The sequence below is a fragment of the Sarcophilus harrisii genome, chromosome 4 (assembly GCF_902635505.1).
Source record: "Sarcophilus harrisii chromosome 4, mSarHar1.11, whole genome shotgun sequence".
NCBI classification, from domain to species: Eukaryota; Metazoa; Chordata; class Mammalia; order Dasyuromorphia; family Dasyuridae; genus Sarcophilus; species Sarcophilus harrisii.
Window position 1 is genome coordinate 41,208,590 of NC_045429.1, and position 17,222 is coordinate 41,225,811.

Sequence of the window (17,222 nt, forward strand, 5' to 3'; positions counted from 1 at the left end):
AAAGCTGGGGTGGGGGAAGTAAAAGGAAGCAGCGGGTACACTTTGTTCTCCAGAATCTGCCCCTTGCTATTTGTTCCGGTCTCAATGTTTTATGGAAATGTTATTAGAAAAGGGTAGTAATGACCATATACAATCTAGAGCTTAGGTTCTTTGTATAGTAAAAGATGACCACTTACTGAGCTTTGGTTTTCATTATGTCAAAAAATATCAGCGTAATGAGCACTAATTCTCTACGACTCAGTTTCCTCTCGTGTCAAAGTGGTACCAGGATAAGGACTACTCATCCTTGTGCCTCAGTTTCCTTTTATGTCACAGAGGGGCCTGGGGGAGTGACCCCGCATCCCCGTGCCTCAGTTTCCCCTGATGTCACAGAGGGCGGGTAGGGGCTACGGGCCCCTCCGGCCCGTGCCTCAGTTTCCTCCGCTGTCCGAGGAAGGACGACCTTCGCCCCCCGGGGTAGAGAGGGGGCAGCCTGGCCCGGACACTCCGCAGGTGCCCGAGGCCCCGCCAGTCTAAGGGCGGGGGTCCCCAAGTCCGTCCCTCCCCCTCCCTCCGCTTCCCCCGGACCGACCCCCCGGGGCTGGGGGGGGGTCCTGGTCAGTGGGGGCAGGGTCTGCCGGGCTCTTACCGCTCCCCTCCCTCCCGCTCGCTCGCTCTCTCGGAAGGAAGGCGCTAGGGAGGAAGAGGAGGGGGTTAGGGCGTCGAGCCAGCCGCGCCCACGCGCGCGCGCTCCCGAGGCGCGCCCAGCCCCACCGTCCGCCCGCGGCCGCGCGCCGCAGCTCCGGAGCCCAAGGGCTGGGGGGGGGGCTGCCGCAGAGGAGGAGGGGCGGGGCGGCGGAGACTCCGAGAGGGGCGGGGGCGGGCGGAGAGCCAGGCGCATGCGCGCTAAGCGGGTGGTGGTACTTGGCGGAGCACCGGAAACTTAGAAACAAAGTTCCGAGTAGCGCCGCCCCCTCCCCGAGCGCCCCCTCCCCGCGAGTCCCCCCGCCCGGCGCGCTCACCCTCGGGTACTTATAGGCACGGCGCAGCCGGCGCTCCGCCAGACCCAGCCAGCCAGGGAGCGAGCGGAGCGCCGCCCGACCCCCGGACCCCCGTCGCCCACCGCGGACCCCGGCTCCTTTCGCCATGTCCAGCAGCTCCAACGTCGTCGCCATGAGGAAGGTGGTGCAGCAGCTGCGGCTCGAGGCCAGCCTCCACCGGGTGAAGGTGAGACCCCTCCCCAAAGAGCCGCCGCCGCCGCCCAGGGGGGACTCGCGCCCAGCTCCGGGACGGCAGACCCCGGGGCTCCGGCCCCCCAGTCCCGGGGTCCCCCCAGCCCCGGGGTCCCCCAGTCCCGGGGGCGCCCCGGGTGTAACAAGTGTCTGAGGCGCTTCCCGAGGTGGGACACTCGCCCAGACCCCCGCCCGCCTCCGGCTCACCCTCCGGAGCCGAGCCCCGCGCTGGGGAGCGGGCGCCCGAGGTGACGGCCGGGCGGGGCAGCCGGGGACAAAGGCACTTTGGGGATTCCTGCCCCCGGTCCCAGCCCATGTGCCGCCCCGGGCGAGGTCCGTCTTTTCCCGTGACCCGCCCCTTCTGCGTCCCCCCCCCCCCCCGGCGCGGGGGCCCCCGCCCGAGGGCTCTTCCGTGATTCCCGCACTCAGTGGGCTCAGCGTCGGGACCCTCCTCAGTTCTTCTTCTCCCGGGAACAGGAAGAAAAACTTGAGCCGCTCTTTTACAGGTTCCACTTTTTTTTAAAAAAACTACCCTTCTTGCTGGAGAAGAAAAATGCAATTAACCCGCCCTGGTGAATTGTTGGATCGCGCAGGGAAAAAGAGGGAGTCGGGGGGGAAATTAATAAAAAATGCAGCCTCCTGGGAGGGGAGAGAAAGTCTGCTTGGACAGGGGTAAAAAACGAGCTCTAGTTTACAAAACGTACTTGGTGCTGCCCGTGCCCATGCAGGTGAGTGAACAGCGCGCCCACCTCTGAGGCTTCTGACTTGTGTCACCTTGGGCAAAGAATTTAATCTTCCGGGGCCTCAGTTTCCTCCTCTGTAAAATGAGGAGATTAAGACTCAAGGACCTGTAAGAATCTTTTTGAATGACCCTTGTAGGCAGAAACATTCATTCAAGTCAGTCCACTATGCTACCCTGAGATAATCATTGATCAGCTGCCAAATCTTAGAGCCCATCCACCTTTTAAGCCCAGATGAAATCCTCACGAATCTGTCCTTAAACTCTTTTTTTTTTTTTTTACAATTATGAGCACTGTTACATACCAACCATTTTCTAACTGTTGCTTATAATCCAGCATTCTAATATATCAGGTTGCAATATTGCCTGTTTAATTATGTTCATATTGCTTCAGATTCATTTCTATAACTGGATTGTATTTCTTTGCTGACTAGCTCTGTTGATAGATACCTTTGTCTCTGGGACAAGACTAGACTATGGGATCCAGGTGTTATAATAGTTGGTACTTGATGCAGAAAGAGACTCGGATTATGTGCTAAAAGGTATTCCCAACTAGTTAAGTCTTGAGAGTAGCATTAGAATCCATTTCTATGTCTAAAGTCATTTTCTTTATGACATGGGTAAGAAGGAGCATTTTTTTATATAACATGGTTTATAGTAACTTGAAAATGGTGGTTCCAGAATGATTTAGAATTTATCTTGATGAGGCAAGTCATAAATTGGAATTGGGAGGTACCTCAAATCATTTGGTTCCAATCTTATGTGAAATGCATTTTAAAGTGGTGGAACCCCCAAGTATGAAGATGGTGAAATAGGGATGGTTCAAGACACTCAAAGTCCCAGGAAACAAGAGGTACATTTAACAAAAGAAAGGTGGAAAGATAGTGGTAGGAGTAGAATATCAAAGTTCAGCCAGTTTGAAGTCCATTTCTGTTATATGGTGAAGTCTGAGAGGCTGAAGTGGATCAGAAGCAGCAGTACAAATAATAGTATATGCATACTAACCTTTTAATTAGTACACATAGACTTTTTTGAGGTATAATACAATTTTATTTGAGCAAAAAGTTGAGGAAAATTTTCCTTAAAACATTTTCATCATCTAACCCCACTTTGTTCTTTATTTGTCATAAATAGGTTTCTCAAGCTGCTGCGGACCTGAAACAATTTTGCCTGCAAAATGCCCAGAATGATCCCCTGTTGACTGGGGTATCTTCCAGCACTAATCCCTTCCGGCCCCAGAAAGTCTGTTCATTCCTGTAGCAAGATGATCTTATGCTACTTGGGAAGGGTGAGTTACCTTAAAAAACAACAAACAACTTAACAGGTTAATTCTTTTGAACACAGTTCCATTTTTGACAGATCCCCATATGTGTTTACCTGCACCTTTTCCCAATTGGTTCCCGAGTTCTCTACTCAAGTAATGTAATATCAAATTACACTTTGACTTAACAGTGCTCTCCTCTTTAGGGCTCAACAAGACCACCACTACTGATTTTGGCTGTATGTAAATTGTTAGTACAGTAAAACACAAAATTCTGAATTCAGAAACAAATAGCTGAATTTTCTAGAATTAACTTATTTGAATAGTGAGCCAGATGATTAGGAAACTAATGATTAGAAGTTAAAAAAAGCTTAATCAAATTATCTAAAGAAAATGAAACTGCACATTTAAAACTAAATAATCCTGACAATTCTACGTAAGTATTTTATTTTTTTGTTCATACTGAAGCTTAATGACAAAACCTAGAGTTTTTTGTTTTCTTCTTTTTACTTAACCTACAAATATTTAGCTGGAAATAGTTTAATAGCATTAGCTAGAAGAAAAATAAACAGTTTTATTCTCTATTTGAATTTTCTTGTGAAAGGAATGTTAACAGATCCACTCTTTATAGAAATTCCAAAATCTTCAGTGTTAAGGAAGTTGTTTCCAGAAAATACTGTGTTGCAGTTGTACCCTCCCTAATTGGGCTTATACTTTGTAATTTGGGAGTGCACAAACCTCATGTATTTAGAAATACCATGTATTCAAAAAGTAACCATCACAAACAACTATGTAAGACGCTGTGGCACCAGTGTAAAGTATTTTTATTTTAATACAAAGGGTTACTAGTTACATAGTAGGTTATATATTTAACATAGTGTTAGAATTCCAGCTTCATTCATGAATCAATGAATAATGGGTATACAAATATGTTACTTAGTTTTTAAAATCTTTGGAGGCACTTGCCTTTTATAAAGATGAGAATCTGGTAATGACTCTTTTTTTAAAAATTCACAGGATATATAGCAAAAAGTAAGAGTAAGAATTAAAATCCATGTCTTCTGACTCAATACAAACACTCTACTATATCCCCTTTTCTGAGTGTTCTAGGATTGTTTGCTTGTTTTTAGTGTAATTAATAATATATGAAGATATTCTTCTTTAAGAATAATTGTTTTCCCCTGTAATTTTTTCTTTTAGATCTCTGAATCCAGTCTTCATATGTGGATCTGTGACGTGTTGTGATGTTTTGTGATGTGAATTGTGACTATTCAAAGGAGAGAGAATTCTGAAGCCTGCACAAAAATTTAATCAATATATGTGTAACAATGTGCCAAGTTAATCATCCAAATTTCAACTTGTGTCAGACTTTCTCATCTACCTCTCCGAATTTTCATTCATTTCTGTTTTGTACACTGGCAAGAATACAATAAAGTATTCAGATGAAAATCACATTTTTGTAGTTCTTTTTAAGTGTTAATGATGGGTTTTAAGGGATCATGGGGTAAAAATAAAATCTTTTAAATAAAGAAGGAAAAAGAATCCTATGGTAATAAACCAGGATCAAATGTTCAATATACATATGCATAAACTTGATTCATACAGGATGTTCTTTGAGTTACTTTGGTAGTGGTGAAGAGTTTTGAATTTGTAGATTCTCTTTCTGGCCCCTATCACACCAACATCATAGAATACTGAAAGATTGTCATCTATATGATCAACAGATTCAAAGAGGCTCTTTCAATAATTTGGTGTGTGACCAGAGAGGAATTTGAATCTTGGGTCTCTGGACTTCTAGTCTGGTTATCTTTTCAGCCATTCCACAACTATTCAGTTTTCTATCAGACAACAAGCTAACAAAGTTATGCTATTCCCAGTTTTCAGTAGAAGGTCAAAGTTATAAAAAATGAATATATTAATAAAGAACATACTTCAATACTCATTTATTATTACAACACAGAGCTGATAATGAAGGTCCTTCCCTTGATTGTTCTTTGAATTTAACATATATATGGCTGAAAAGTGAATTTGTCTTCTTAGAATTTAAAACATCCCAGTCTGGTGGTGTCCAGTCCTGCTTTCTCAAAATTTCATAAATGAAATTTCCTTCTACTTGTGTCCATTTCACGGGGCTAAAAATCCAAACAAAAAAAAATGCTTTAAATAAAACGCAGATTAAAAATAACACTAAAGCTAATAAAACTAAAATATATAAACATGACAAAAGGTTGCATATTATGTAGCATTAATCGAGCTAAGAGTCGAAAGACTTGTTTCCACATTACCTAAAATTAGATTTAGTCTAAGTCATTAAGTAAATCTTGTTAAAGCAAAAATTATTACCCAAAATACGTGTTCCTTCTTGATTGTCAAGATGAAACTATTTCAGATTACTATCTTAGACACAATTTTCAAACTCAGTTTTTCTAAGGATTTTTAAAAGTAACTGGTCATAAGAGTATAGTTTAAATTCTATCCTTTCATCCATTTCAATTTGGGCACAAGTACATCAGAGGTGAGGATTCTAGAATGGACCTCATTCCTAAAATTTAAAGCTTACTGAGAAGAGGGTTTCCTTTTTGTTTCATGAATTTAAAACTGATCAACTAATATTTCACACTTTTTTAACACACACCTTATGAACCCATTCATATTCTCCATACTTGGAATCAAAGGTTCCTTTTTGAAGAGATCTCAATTTTAAGGTAAACCGTGGTCCAAGTTCTTGAATTCCCACTTTCTTTTCACTCTTAAAAAGGTACCTTGAAAAATAAAAGAAAAATTATTTTTAAAATTCATCTTCAACTAGAAGCAAATCTAGTCTTCTTAGTCCCTTTCCATTTGACAAAAAAAATAGAGCTTAAATATCTTTGAGATGGATGGCACCTAGTCTTTTAGATGAATCCCTACCTACATTATGAATCTTTCCTTTTAACATCTGCAACATATAATCATCCAGCCTCCACAAAATATCCTTGTTATACCAGAAAACTGCTTCTAGTACATTTCAATTTCTAGGTAGCTTTAACTGTGTGAAATTATTCCTTAAACCTGGCTTTCCATAATTTCTACCCTCCGGACTTGGGTCTGTACTGAGGCTGAGCAAAGTAAATCAAATCCTTCTACGTTTAATCTTTAACAAGATATTACATTTTCTCTCCACCAAAGCTAGTTGCATCCTTCTCTGGACTCATTTCTTCCTACTAATGTCACTCTTTAAAAATGGTATTTAGAACTGAAAACAGGATGACTCTAGATGCTATCTGACTAGAGAAGAATACAGTAAGACTATCACTGCCCTCATTCTAGAGACTACTCTTCTATTAATAATAATTAAAATTCCATTTGTTTGGGAGACTGAAGGACTATCAGCATAAGCTATCAACACTTACTGAGCTTAATGAAATAAACTATTTAGTCAGCTATCCCCAATCTTATATAATTGATTTACTACACATAAAGGCTAGACTTTATCCTATTAAATTTAATCTTACTAGACTGAACTTATCACTCCAATCTGACAAAATCTTTTTGAATCTTGATTCTCTTAATCAAGAGATTAGTTAACCCTTCATTTCTAGCTTTCATATCCTCTAAATGAATACCACGTATAGTGTCCTTCATCTAAGTTTCTGATAAAAATACTGAACTGAATGGAACCAAAGACAATTGTGAAGAATATTAGAGTTCTTGAGTTTCATATGAATCTATTAAATAATACTATATTCAGTTGTTTAACTTATTTTCAGTTGATCCTACCTTCTCTAGCTGTGCTCCTCCTTGTGTATAAAGATTTAGCAAATGGGTTGGTTTGGCTAAGCGTGCTAAAAGGGAGCCTGGAGAGGGAGGTTGTAGCTAGCTTCTGATGGGCTGTAGATGCCACACAGTAGAGTCCTATCTGATCCTAGAGGCAACTGGGAACTGCTGGAGAAAATGCTGCCTTTCTGAATGAGGGTCAGCTTTGTAATTTTTGTACATCACTCTGGCAGTTCCTCTTACTTATCTATTGGCTCTTTCTCTACTACCTCCAAATATGTACAAGCTTCTATCCTTAAAAAATGCATTCTTAACTATTTCATTCCCTCAAGCAATTAGCTTAAAATCTTTGTTCCTCAAGAGGTTTGGCAATTGTTAATGCTGTAAAGTTACCCATACATATAACCTGTAAATAAAAGGCTATTAAAAAAAAAAAATCTTTGTTCCTTCCTACAACCAAACTCCTAGAAAAAACTGCCTACACACATTAGGTGTCTCCTTCCATTTATTCCTCTCCCTCCTTAAACAACCTGGTTTCCAATCTCACCATTCAAATGAAAGTGCCATCCCCAGAGATGATCTTGACTACCAAGTTTTAGGATCTTTTTTCAACCTTTATTCATCTTGACCTCAAAGTATTTGACACTGTTGATCACTCTGTCCTCATGGATACTGTCTTCTCTTTGGTCCTGATGACACAGTTCTTTCTTGATTTATCTATTTGACCATATCTTCTCAGACCCCTTAGCTGATTAAGTTATTACAGTGGTAGTCCTAGGCTACCCCGGACTCTCTTCTCTATATATTCTTAATGACCTCACAAACTCTGGCAGATTTAATTATCTCTATGGAGATGACTTGCATTAAGACTCTGCTAAGCACCATTCCCATACCACCCAAACTGTTCAATCAATATTTAATCTCAACATGTGCAAAGAAAGGACTCATTAACTTTCTTCTAAAACCCATTCCACTTAACTTTCCCATTTTTGCTATCCTTCCAGTTACTCAGCTTCCTAACTAAAAGCTTTCTCAACTCTTCTCACTTGTCTCCTAGAGCCAGTCAACTGGCCATTTTCCCTTCCACATTTCCCCATCCACTCTCTTCTCTTTCGTCATATGGACATAAGTTCAGGGCCTAATCATGTCTCCTTCTAACTAATCTTTCTTCTAAGTCTGCTTTCATACTGTCTGAATGATATTCCTAAAGCACAGGTCTGACTGCCGAGTTCCTTCTTTCCACTAGGATTTTATTAAACTCCTATTCAGCACTGAAAGTCCTTTACAACCTGGTGCAGCCTACCTCTTCAGGCCTTTGCTTCTTCTATAATCCAATTAAAACTTGCTGCTTCTCACCTAGGTCTGGAAAGTACTCCCTCCTCCTCATCCCTTACTAGCTTCCTTCAAGGTCACTCCAGCACCATTTTATAGATTTTTTTTCCTGTTCCCTTCTCCATACCCTCATTCCTAGTGCCTCCCCAACCCACCAAAATTACCTTGTATTTGTTTTGTATATGTCCTGTATTTACACATAGACCATATGTGTATGAATTCTCTTAACTGGATGGAAGCACAGATTTTTGTCTTTGTTGCTCCAGAACCTACTATCTAGCACTCAGGGGAACTCAATAAATGCTTGTTTGTTGACTGATTGGAAAGAGAGAGCCTGGAGGCTGGGACACAAGCTGGGAAACTGCTGCCACGGTCCAGGTAAAAAGTGAAGGTCTCAGCTAGAGTGGTGGCCAAGTGGAGAGGAAGAAATGGATCCAAGAAATGTTGTGGAAGCAGACTCAATGAGACTTGGCAGCTGATGGGGTGAGCGAGAGTGAAGAAGCAAGGATGAGTTCAACACTGTGAACTGGGGTGCCTAGAAGAAGGGGGCACTTTTGAGAGAAATAGAGAAGTATGAATGAGAGATGTTTTGGATACAATGATTCTGGGGATACCTCAAGACATCTGAGAACTCACAAGAAATTGGAATCTAGTTATGTTAGAAAGAAAGGATGCAAAAATGAAAAGGTAGAGTTAAAACAGTTAAAAAAGACAGGGGAAGCATTAGTATAAAAAGAAAAAAGAAGGTAGGTGAGAATATAAAGGTGACAAGGAGATGAGATAAGTATGGTGACAACTCCAGACTTTATTGTGGAGTCACAACTACTAGTGAGGAGACAAAAGGACTCAAATCTTCTATTTCTGCAACTATGGAGAGACTGACATTTCACAATGACATACAATGTGTAGATGATAATTCTATTTCTAGCATAGCCAAATGACTTTCTTTTAAGGACAACCCCATCTTCTAGTCATCCCAGTTCAGTGTTGGGCTCATCCTTGCCTCAAGTGTCACTGAGTCTGCCTCCACAATATTTCCTGTTATCCATTCCTTTCTCTCCATTTGGCTCAAGATGCAGAATGGTTTCCCTCATAAAAATAAGATAAGAGGTTCGAGCAATGCCTTACCATATGATCAGGGAGAATAAAGGAATTAATTAAATAAATTTAATTAAACTAAATTAAAACAAGGAAGAATCTCTCTGTCAAGACAAAGGAAAAAAAGGATCATGAGAAACAGAAGACAAAGCTGCTCCGGCTGAAGATAGTGAGTTAGAGACAAAAGGAAAGAAGATGTAAAGCTAAGAAATGGTTGTGAAAGTCATCCACATGGGGAGGAAGGTAAACTCTTTGAGGAAGATGCAAGAGACCCTCCACAGGAGCTAGCCCAAGAGCCCACCCTGGGAGGCTCTGAGGAGGGAAGGAAGGAAGCCGAGGTGACTGCCCACTGAGGGACCTGAAACATCAAGAGAAAGATTCTTCCTGCTGCAAGCACCCAGGATGGGACAGAGAATTTCCCAACCCAGAGAAGGTATTGGCCACTTCTAGAGAACTCAATGGACACAATATTGACAAAGAGAACACAGAAAGAACTGAGCAAGAGACAAAGTCTTGGGGGTCTGTTGTTTTAATCACTATTTTCAGATCAGAAGTTAATACCTTCTGAAGAGAAGGGAAGATTTGATAAATGAACTTCCCGTTAACACATGGGTGGCAGCAAAAGGGATTTGGATTTCTATACCATAGCTTCAAAACTAGTAATGGCAAGCTCTTGGTCCAAGACGGAATCCACCTAACAATATCCAGTAAGATTATCTTCAAAAGCCAAAAATGAAAGTTATAGTAAAGAAAACTATATGTAGATGTACATCCATCAAACCAGATACTTCAGACAACCACCACTAAGGAAGATGAAGAAAAGCAAACAGACAATTTTCACTAGTTCAAGGAAAAAACAAAATTCAAGAAAGGAACCAAAAATACTACCAATGATCTTAACTATCTATAAATATATGCACAATATACAAGAGGAGCTAACATCCCTAGAAGAATGATAATTTGACCATAAAGCTACCAATGAGTATCGATGGGATGATAGTAATAGCTAGTACATGCTGTAAAGGCAAACCTCATTCTAAAGTTATGAGATAAAAGGAATAAACTGCAAGGCACTCTTAATTAGGAATTTAAAGATTTTTACAAAGAAACAAAAACAACATGGTTATAAAAATTAAGTTATTTTGCTTCAGTTTTCTATTCTAAGGAGAATGATCTTTGGATTAGAAAAGACAAAATAAAAATGATTATCAGGGAACTGATATCCAAAGAGTATGACACACTCTCTCTGTCCATGACGAGTTCACTTTCCAGGCCAAGATTACCTATATCTTTCAGCACTAAAATGGGCAGATGTGATTACTGAGCAATTATTGTCAATGATCTTTGAAAGATCATAGAGAACAAGAGAAGAAAACCAGGATTAGAAAATAGCAAATGTCTATTTTCAAAAAAGAGAGTATAAACTAGAGAACCATGAACCTACCTTCAAATCCCAATATCTTTAAAGCAATATTCAACAAAGAGATAAGGGGGGAAAAAAAAGAAAAATAACCCAGAATTACTTCATCGAGGACAAGTCATGACAAATAAACCCCATTTACTTCACTGAGTTACTAGACTTGTCAATTGAGGGAATACTTTCATTTACCTAAGTTTTAACAAAGCTTTTGAATAAATACCCATACTGTTTTTGGAGGACAAGATGTAGACATGTGAGTAAATTAAGAATATAGTTAAGTGAATTCAAAAATGGCTGAAGGGTCAGAATCAAAGAGTAGTCAATAAAGCTTTGTATCACCTTGGAGGCAGGTATCTAGTGAAAATTTTCAGGGAGGGGGGCATAGTTCTGTACTCTGATATCATCACCCATATCTTAGCCAAAGGCATAGATGGTATTTTTATCAAATTTGCAGAAAATTTAAAATTAGCTAGCTAATTTACTAGAAAACAAAGTTAGGATTTTAAAATACCTTTACAGACAATAATACTGGGTTAAATTCAACAAGCAGGTATTTAAGCACTCTTAAGGATGTACTAGAAGCACATTATTTGGACTATAGGAATGTTATAAAACTATTGTATTCAGTTCCAAGTGTCACATTTTACAAGGAACATTGATAAGCTGAAGAATATAAAGAATGGAAACCGAGATGGTGAGGGCCTCAAATAATAGATCAAATAAAGATGGCCTAAAAGAACTATGCATGCTTAGCCTGGCAAAAAGACAGAAAGGACATTATGAAAGGAGAAGATTTGCTCTATTTGGTCCCATAGAAGAGGGGATCGGGTAAGAATTGGTAGAAGTGGCAAAGAGGCTGATTTAGGCTTGCTGTGAGGCAAAACTTCTGAAAGGCTGTCTCAGAAGGGATTTAGCTCATTTTCATCAAGTGTCTTCATACCAGGTCTGGATGACTTCCTGAGAATCTTAAGATAAAGCTTTGATCAGGATCTGAGCTCACAATTCTGAGATCTTGGATACTTGAAACATATTATTAAAAAAAGACCATGTATGTCTAGTCTTTTGCATTGTGAAAGACCAAGGTAAGTATCAATTTTTATTAATATTCTTAAAGTACATTAATTCTAATTAAACCTCTTATTAATTCTATTATATAACTGAAAAATTTTACCTGTGAAATCTGAAAAAGATGTAATCCCGCTGATTATGAAATGTTGCAACTTGCCTTCCAATAAATTGAGGATCATGGGGGAAGAGAGAAGCAAACATACGTCCAATGGAATGACCCAGTCTTGTTGTAAAATTATTCAGAATGACTTCAGGCGAATGCTGAGTGGGTTCTTTCCCTTTCCTCTGAAACAATTTTGCAGAATTACTAAAGGCTTAAGAGAGCTAACATAGTTTTAGCCATAAATGCAAAGCACACAGCAAGATTTCTTTAGTTTTAGTCTTAAAATAATGCAAGAAAATATTATTCATTTAATATCAAATAAATATTGAAAATGGTTAAAATATATTTTCAAAGAATAACTAAGCAGATTAATTTAAGATCTACAATCACAGATAATGGCTTCAGTCTAACCCCCAAAAGCAAGACAATGCATTTACCTGCCACAAATGTTCCCCCAAATTCCTACAGATTAAAGAAGGTCCTTTCCACAAAAAAACAAGCAAACTTTCATTGTTAGAATGCCTTTCTTTATTTTTAAGACAATTTAGGACTAAAGAAAATGTTATGTTTTCTAATATTTATAGAAGTAAAAATGGATATTACAATCTGTGCACTTCTAGAAATTAAAAGTGGAATGGAACCAATTAAAAAGCTGTTCTCTGGCCAAAAGCAAAACAATGCATGCTCCAATAAGAAGAGAAAAAGAGTTTTCTGTAAGCTTTGTTAGAAGAAATACAATTTCAAAACATTTTGAATAGTAATATTTCTTTTTTTTAAAAAAATATTTTATTTTTATTTATAACTTTTTATTTACAAGTTATATGCATGGGTAATTTTATAGCATTGACAATTGCCAAACCGTTTGTTCCAATTTTCCCCTTTCTTCCCCCTCACCCCCTCCCCCAGATGGCAGGATGACCAATACATGTTAAATATGTTAAAGTATAAATTAAATACAAAATAAGTGTACATGTCCAAACCATTATTTTGCTGTATAAAAAGAATCGGACTCCGAAATAGTGTACAATTAGCCTGTGAAGGAAATCAAAATGCACAGTAATATTTCAAGCAAAGGGTTAAACAGAAAGCTTACCTTTATCTCCTTGCGGAGGCGAACACTGCTCATTCTAAAATGAGCAGTTGGACCATGAGGCAAATGACTTAAAACGAGTCCATCTGATTACAAAATTAAGAATGAATAGAAATTGAACTGATTCAAAACATCACACTTTATGTAACCAGTCTCTTAGATACTTAGAATACTTATAATCTTTATCTTGTGTTCTTTTAAACTGGGACTGAAGGTGGGGAGAGAAAATTAATGCTTGCTAATTGAAAAACAAAATAAATTGGAAAAAAATTAACCTTACTGAGTCATTTATCCAAAAAAATTAAAAATTCTCAGATTACAAACTAGCATGTGGAAAATCAATCTAAACATTTCTATCTACATAACCTGTAAGTCACTATCTTCCTGGCCTCTGACCCTTGTACTTTACTTCAATTACTTCCAATGTACAGAGATTGTTGTTTGTCCTTAATGCTTGAAGAAGACCATGACATTGGAGAGGTGATGCCATGACACATAAGTGAATTAGATTTGAGGGAGGGAGAGCTGTGCAAAGTCACCACCCTTACTTTTTCCTCCAGAACCATCTGGATCCAGTAGCAAGATACAAATCAAGGAAGGGAGGGAAGAAAAAAGGAAGGGAGAAAGAAAGAGAGGGAAAGGAGAAAAAAGGTCATTCAATATACAGATATCATGAGCATGAATAAGCATTTAATAAGCACCTACTATGTGTGCTAAACCCTAAATATAAACCCAAGTATGAACCAATTGCAAAGAATGAATTCTAATTTTACTCAGCTCAACGATTTCAGTGGGGAGATGATTGCTGCTAATTCTCAGCAACCTAAGTCAGAGTTGCCATCTTCCTCCTGTTCACTCTTTTCACTAAAAGCTCTCAAAGAAGCAGCCAAGTTTTCCCTCGACCTTCGGTACAGTTACAAGGTAATCTGGGGCATTCTACCCATTTACCTACCCAGGCACACACACCCACACAACAACTGCACCAGTAGTTTTAGCAGCAGAAATTAGAAATCTGTTAAACGGGATATATGTAAATGAGTTGACTCCAACTTTGGGGAACTTCAAGGGTTCATACTATAGGGAAAGTGAAGCTAATTGAGAAGCTTAAGTGTGATAATATATATAAAGTACTGCAAACTTTAACTTGCCATGCAAATGGGTTATTACCATAAATAGAAATAGGGAGAAAAATGAGCATCATTTGTTTGTTGCTTTTTGAAGCAATAAAAAAAAATGACAGTATTTGCCTTGAAACAGAATATTTTTCTAAAACAGTTAAATATGGGTCTGGTGATGGATTATATGTCTGCCATCCAAGGACTAGCCCAGCTCAAGCTGGAGAGACTCAGCATTGATTTAATGGCAGAATGATTAATTTTTTGGTCACAACAACTCTCAAGGACCATCTCCTACATTCCAGAAGGGCTGTGATCTGCAAAGGGAGGTCCCACACCAACAAAATTACAGAGCCTTGAAACACAGAATTAACTAAGCAAGTAATAGTTACTATGCTACATTCCACTCACAAGCCAACTGAGGAAATGATAGTACCCATGAGCACCCTGTCACAAAGTTGTTTTCAGTCTATTTTAGTTTCTCCAGTTAGAATAAGCTTATAGCCAAATTTATTTAATTATCATGAAAACATTACTGTTCTATCAAAACAACAAAAATGAGACATCAAAGTTGTTTCTGTTTTTTTGGAAAGTTTTTTTTCTTTTTTTTAACATATTGCCTATAGAAAAAAAGTTTCATCATAAATGAGAGTTAAGAAAGGATCTTGGAAAGCATTTAATCTAAACTCATTTCACAGATGAAGATACTGAGACTCCAAATGGGCATCTGATTTGCCCAAAGTCTCAAAGGTCATTAAGATCCAGAAGTATGATGTACAGTCTTGATGACATAAAAAATTGCTCTATTCTATTTTCTAAATTCTTAATCATTTAATTCCAATGGTATCAGTACATAATAGGCAGGCTTCCTTAATATCCCTAAAATTTGTCCTACTACTTTTTACAAATAGATTTTATTTTTCTTATTGCTGAATCTGGTGATAATTTACAGAAGCAGAAGAATATATAATGCATTAACATGCTTTACTGACACATTCCATTATGAGATATAATTATTATGAGATAAGATAAGCAAGAAGCTGTCTATATAGTTAATAGCAACAAACACATTAAATAAGATTTTTTTTTTCAGATTAAAAAAGAAGCAGGATGAAAAAATGTACTTATTTTTCTTTTCCAAAGGATACTTGGTATTTTACGATCTTCATTAATAACAATCAAATCTGTGAAATCTCGAGAGATACACTGAGGTATAATTCTTTTTAGAGCTAGTCCTCTTCGGTAATAAACATGTGAGTTTGGTATAACAGTGGACAGCTGTTCACAGAACCTTACTGTTCTCTGCAAAAAAAAAAAAAAAAAAAAAAAAAAAAAAAAAAAATTAAATCTCATGCATGAGTTTTAGACCAGCAATCCAAAAAATAACTCTTTTAACAACTTTAAAATGGATTAACAGGATCTTATTTTTTACAAAGAGGAAGCTAAGTGGTAAAGTTAATGAATATTAAGAGTCAGGAAACTAAACAAAAAAGGTTATTATCAAATTTTTTAGTAAATATGTTTACCCCACGAGGCCTGTCTGATGTGGTAATAAGAATCTTGGGACAAGTCTGTCTGTTGAAATGAGAAGCAAATTCATCTGTAGCTTCATCATAAGCAACCTAAGAATAAAAGATGCATGTATTTATAAAATCACATAACAGCACAAATATTTTAATGATTTAAGGCCCAGAAGGAAGACTGATACAAAACAAAACCCCAACAAGAAACCCAGAAAATCTTGCCAGTTAAGATCAATGTACTTAAAAAACAAACAACAATTATTCATTCATTGATTCTCTCCCCCCATTCAATTCTGGATCCAGCTCAGGTTTAACTACCATTCTTGACAAGAGTTATGCATAGAAATACACTGACATACAGTTCTTACAGATCAGTTCTACAAATCACTCATTCGATAATAAACATTCCTCTATTTTTTTTTTTTGAGAGATTGTGAACAAATAAATGAACAATGGCAAGTTAAATGGATCTTGGCCTCAAAACTGGAAGGTGTGATGATATATATTGTAACACTGTAGGATATAAGGGAGGAGAAGGTAAAGTAAAGCACAGTGGGGGTAGAGAGGCCATCACTATAAGGAAGTTAGAACAGATTCCAGGACAGATGTTCCTCTAGAGTTCAGCTTGGTCCTCCAGAATGGTAAGCAAGATAAGTAGAGAGGTTGTGGAGAAAGTAGGAGGAGGAGAGAGAATTAAAGACTGTGGGTGTTATTTAGGTAGTCCTGCAGCTTTCAGCATGACATCATCCATAAATGGAGATGTGAAAAACCTTAAAATACATATAATATCTCTTTTCCACTTGGATTTTGTATTAGACTTCCATGGAAATGGCAAACATATGTAGCAAGTTCACATCTGTATTTCTTGCTCAATATTCATATTCAAGGATTCAACCAAGTTATTATTTGTTGTATTTTTCAGACATTTCTATTATGTTAACATATGCATGAAAGATTGATCAACCAAATCAATTGTTTTGTTTTATAGTCAACAAACAAGCATCCTGAGATCTTTTATTCTCTGCCGTTTTCAGTCAAGAATATGACTTTAAAGACACAGTTTACCAAGCCACCAGCCTCTCCTTCTTAAGACTTCCCAATCAGATGTAGAACTAGGTCTCTGGCTTTAGATTTTATGTCAAAGCTTCCTTGTCCAGTACTCTACATGCCTTTCTTTAATCAGACCCACCCCAAATTGCCAGCTCCTGCCACCTGTTTAGACTCTACACCAGGTCATATCTCTCCCTGCTCCTGTCTGTTGTGACGAAGGACTCCCAGAACTCACAGGACACACCACCACTAGCTGCCACAAGGCTGGAAGACCTTGAAAAACCTCATCATTCAACTATGAAAGACTTGGTTCTTTTCAGCGTTTCAGTGACCCAAGGCAATCCCAATCAACTTTGGAAAGAAAATGCCATCTACATCCAGAGAGTAAACTATAGAGAATCATACATCATATGATCAACACAAATTAACACATACTATGCTCACTTTATTTTTCTT

The 17,222-nt window shown here is 38.5% G+C and overlaps 3 protein-coding genes across 7 annotated transcripts in view; 1 reads left to right on the forward strand and 2 right to left on the reverse strand.

Moving 5' to 3' along the window:
* Positions 1–383, reverse strand: part of SPATA1 (spermatogenesis associated 1) — an 80,191-nt gene extending 79,808 nt beyond the window's left edge. For all 5 annotated transcript variants that reach the window (XM_031936743.1, XM_031936742.1, XM_023501717.2 and 2 more), the window contains exon 1: positions 177–383. The gene's annotated coding sequence lies outside the window, so the exon portion shown is untranslated. The remainder of the gene's footprint in view (positions 1–176) is intronic.
* Positions 384–414: 31 nt separating this feature from the next.
* GNG5 (G protein subunit gamma 5) lies at positions 415–4,663 on the forward strand. Its single transcript, XM_031936747.1, has 4 exons — positions 415–492; positions 1,018–1,206; positions 3,085–3,238; positions 4,412–4,663. The coding sequence occupies exons 2-3, from the start codon at positions 1,126–1,128 to the stop codon at positions 3,208–3,210; spliced, it is 207 nt and encodes a 68-aa protein (XP_031792607.1). The 5' UTR covers positions 415–492; positions 1,018–1,125; the 3' UTR covers positions 3,211–3,238; positions 4,412–4,663.
* The window catches only part of RPF1 (ribosome production factor 1 homolog), a 32,472-nt gene continuing 19,267 nt past the window's right edge, over positions 4,018–17,222 (reverse strand). Inside the window, exons 4-9 of the mRNA XM_031936746.1 lie at positions 15,720–15,815; positions 15,342–15,495; positions 13,082–13,164; positions 11,989–12,170; positions 5,847–5,973; positions 4,018–5,343 (exon numbers count right to left, since the gene is read on the reverse strand). Of these exons, the coding sequence (XP_031792606.1) occupies positions 5,302–5,343; positions 5,847–5,973; positions 11,989–12,170; positions 13,082–13,164; positions 15,342–15,495; positions 15,720–15,815 (684 nt within the window). The 3' untranslated portion in view covers positions 4,018–5,301. The remainder of the gene's footprint in view (positions 5,344–5,846; positions 5,974–11,988; positions 12,171–13,081; positions 13,165–15,341; positions 15,496–15,719; positions 15,816–17,222) is intronic.

Excerpts from the sequence above, each read along its gene's own strand:
- GNG5 (XM_031936747.1), top strand. The coding sequence starts at position 1,126 with ATGTCCAGCAGCTCCAACGTCGTCGCCATGAGGAAGGTGGTGCAGCAG. Across the intron at positions 1,207-3,084 it reads CCAGCCTCCACCGGGTGAAG|GTTTCTCAAGCTGCTGCGGA; the intron begins GTGAGACCCCTC and ends TGTCATAAATAG.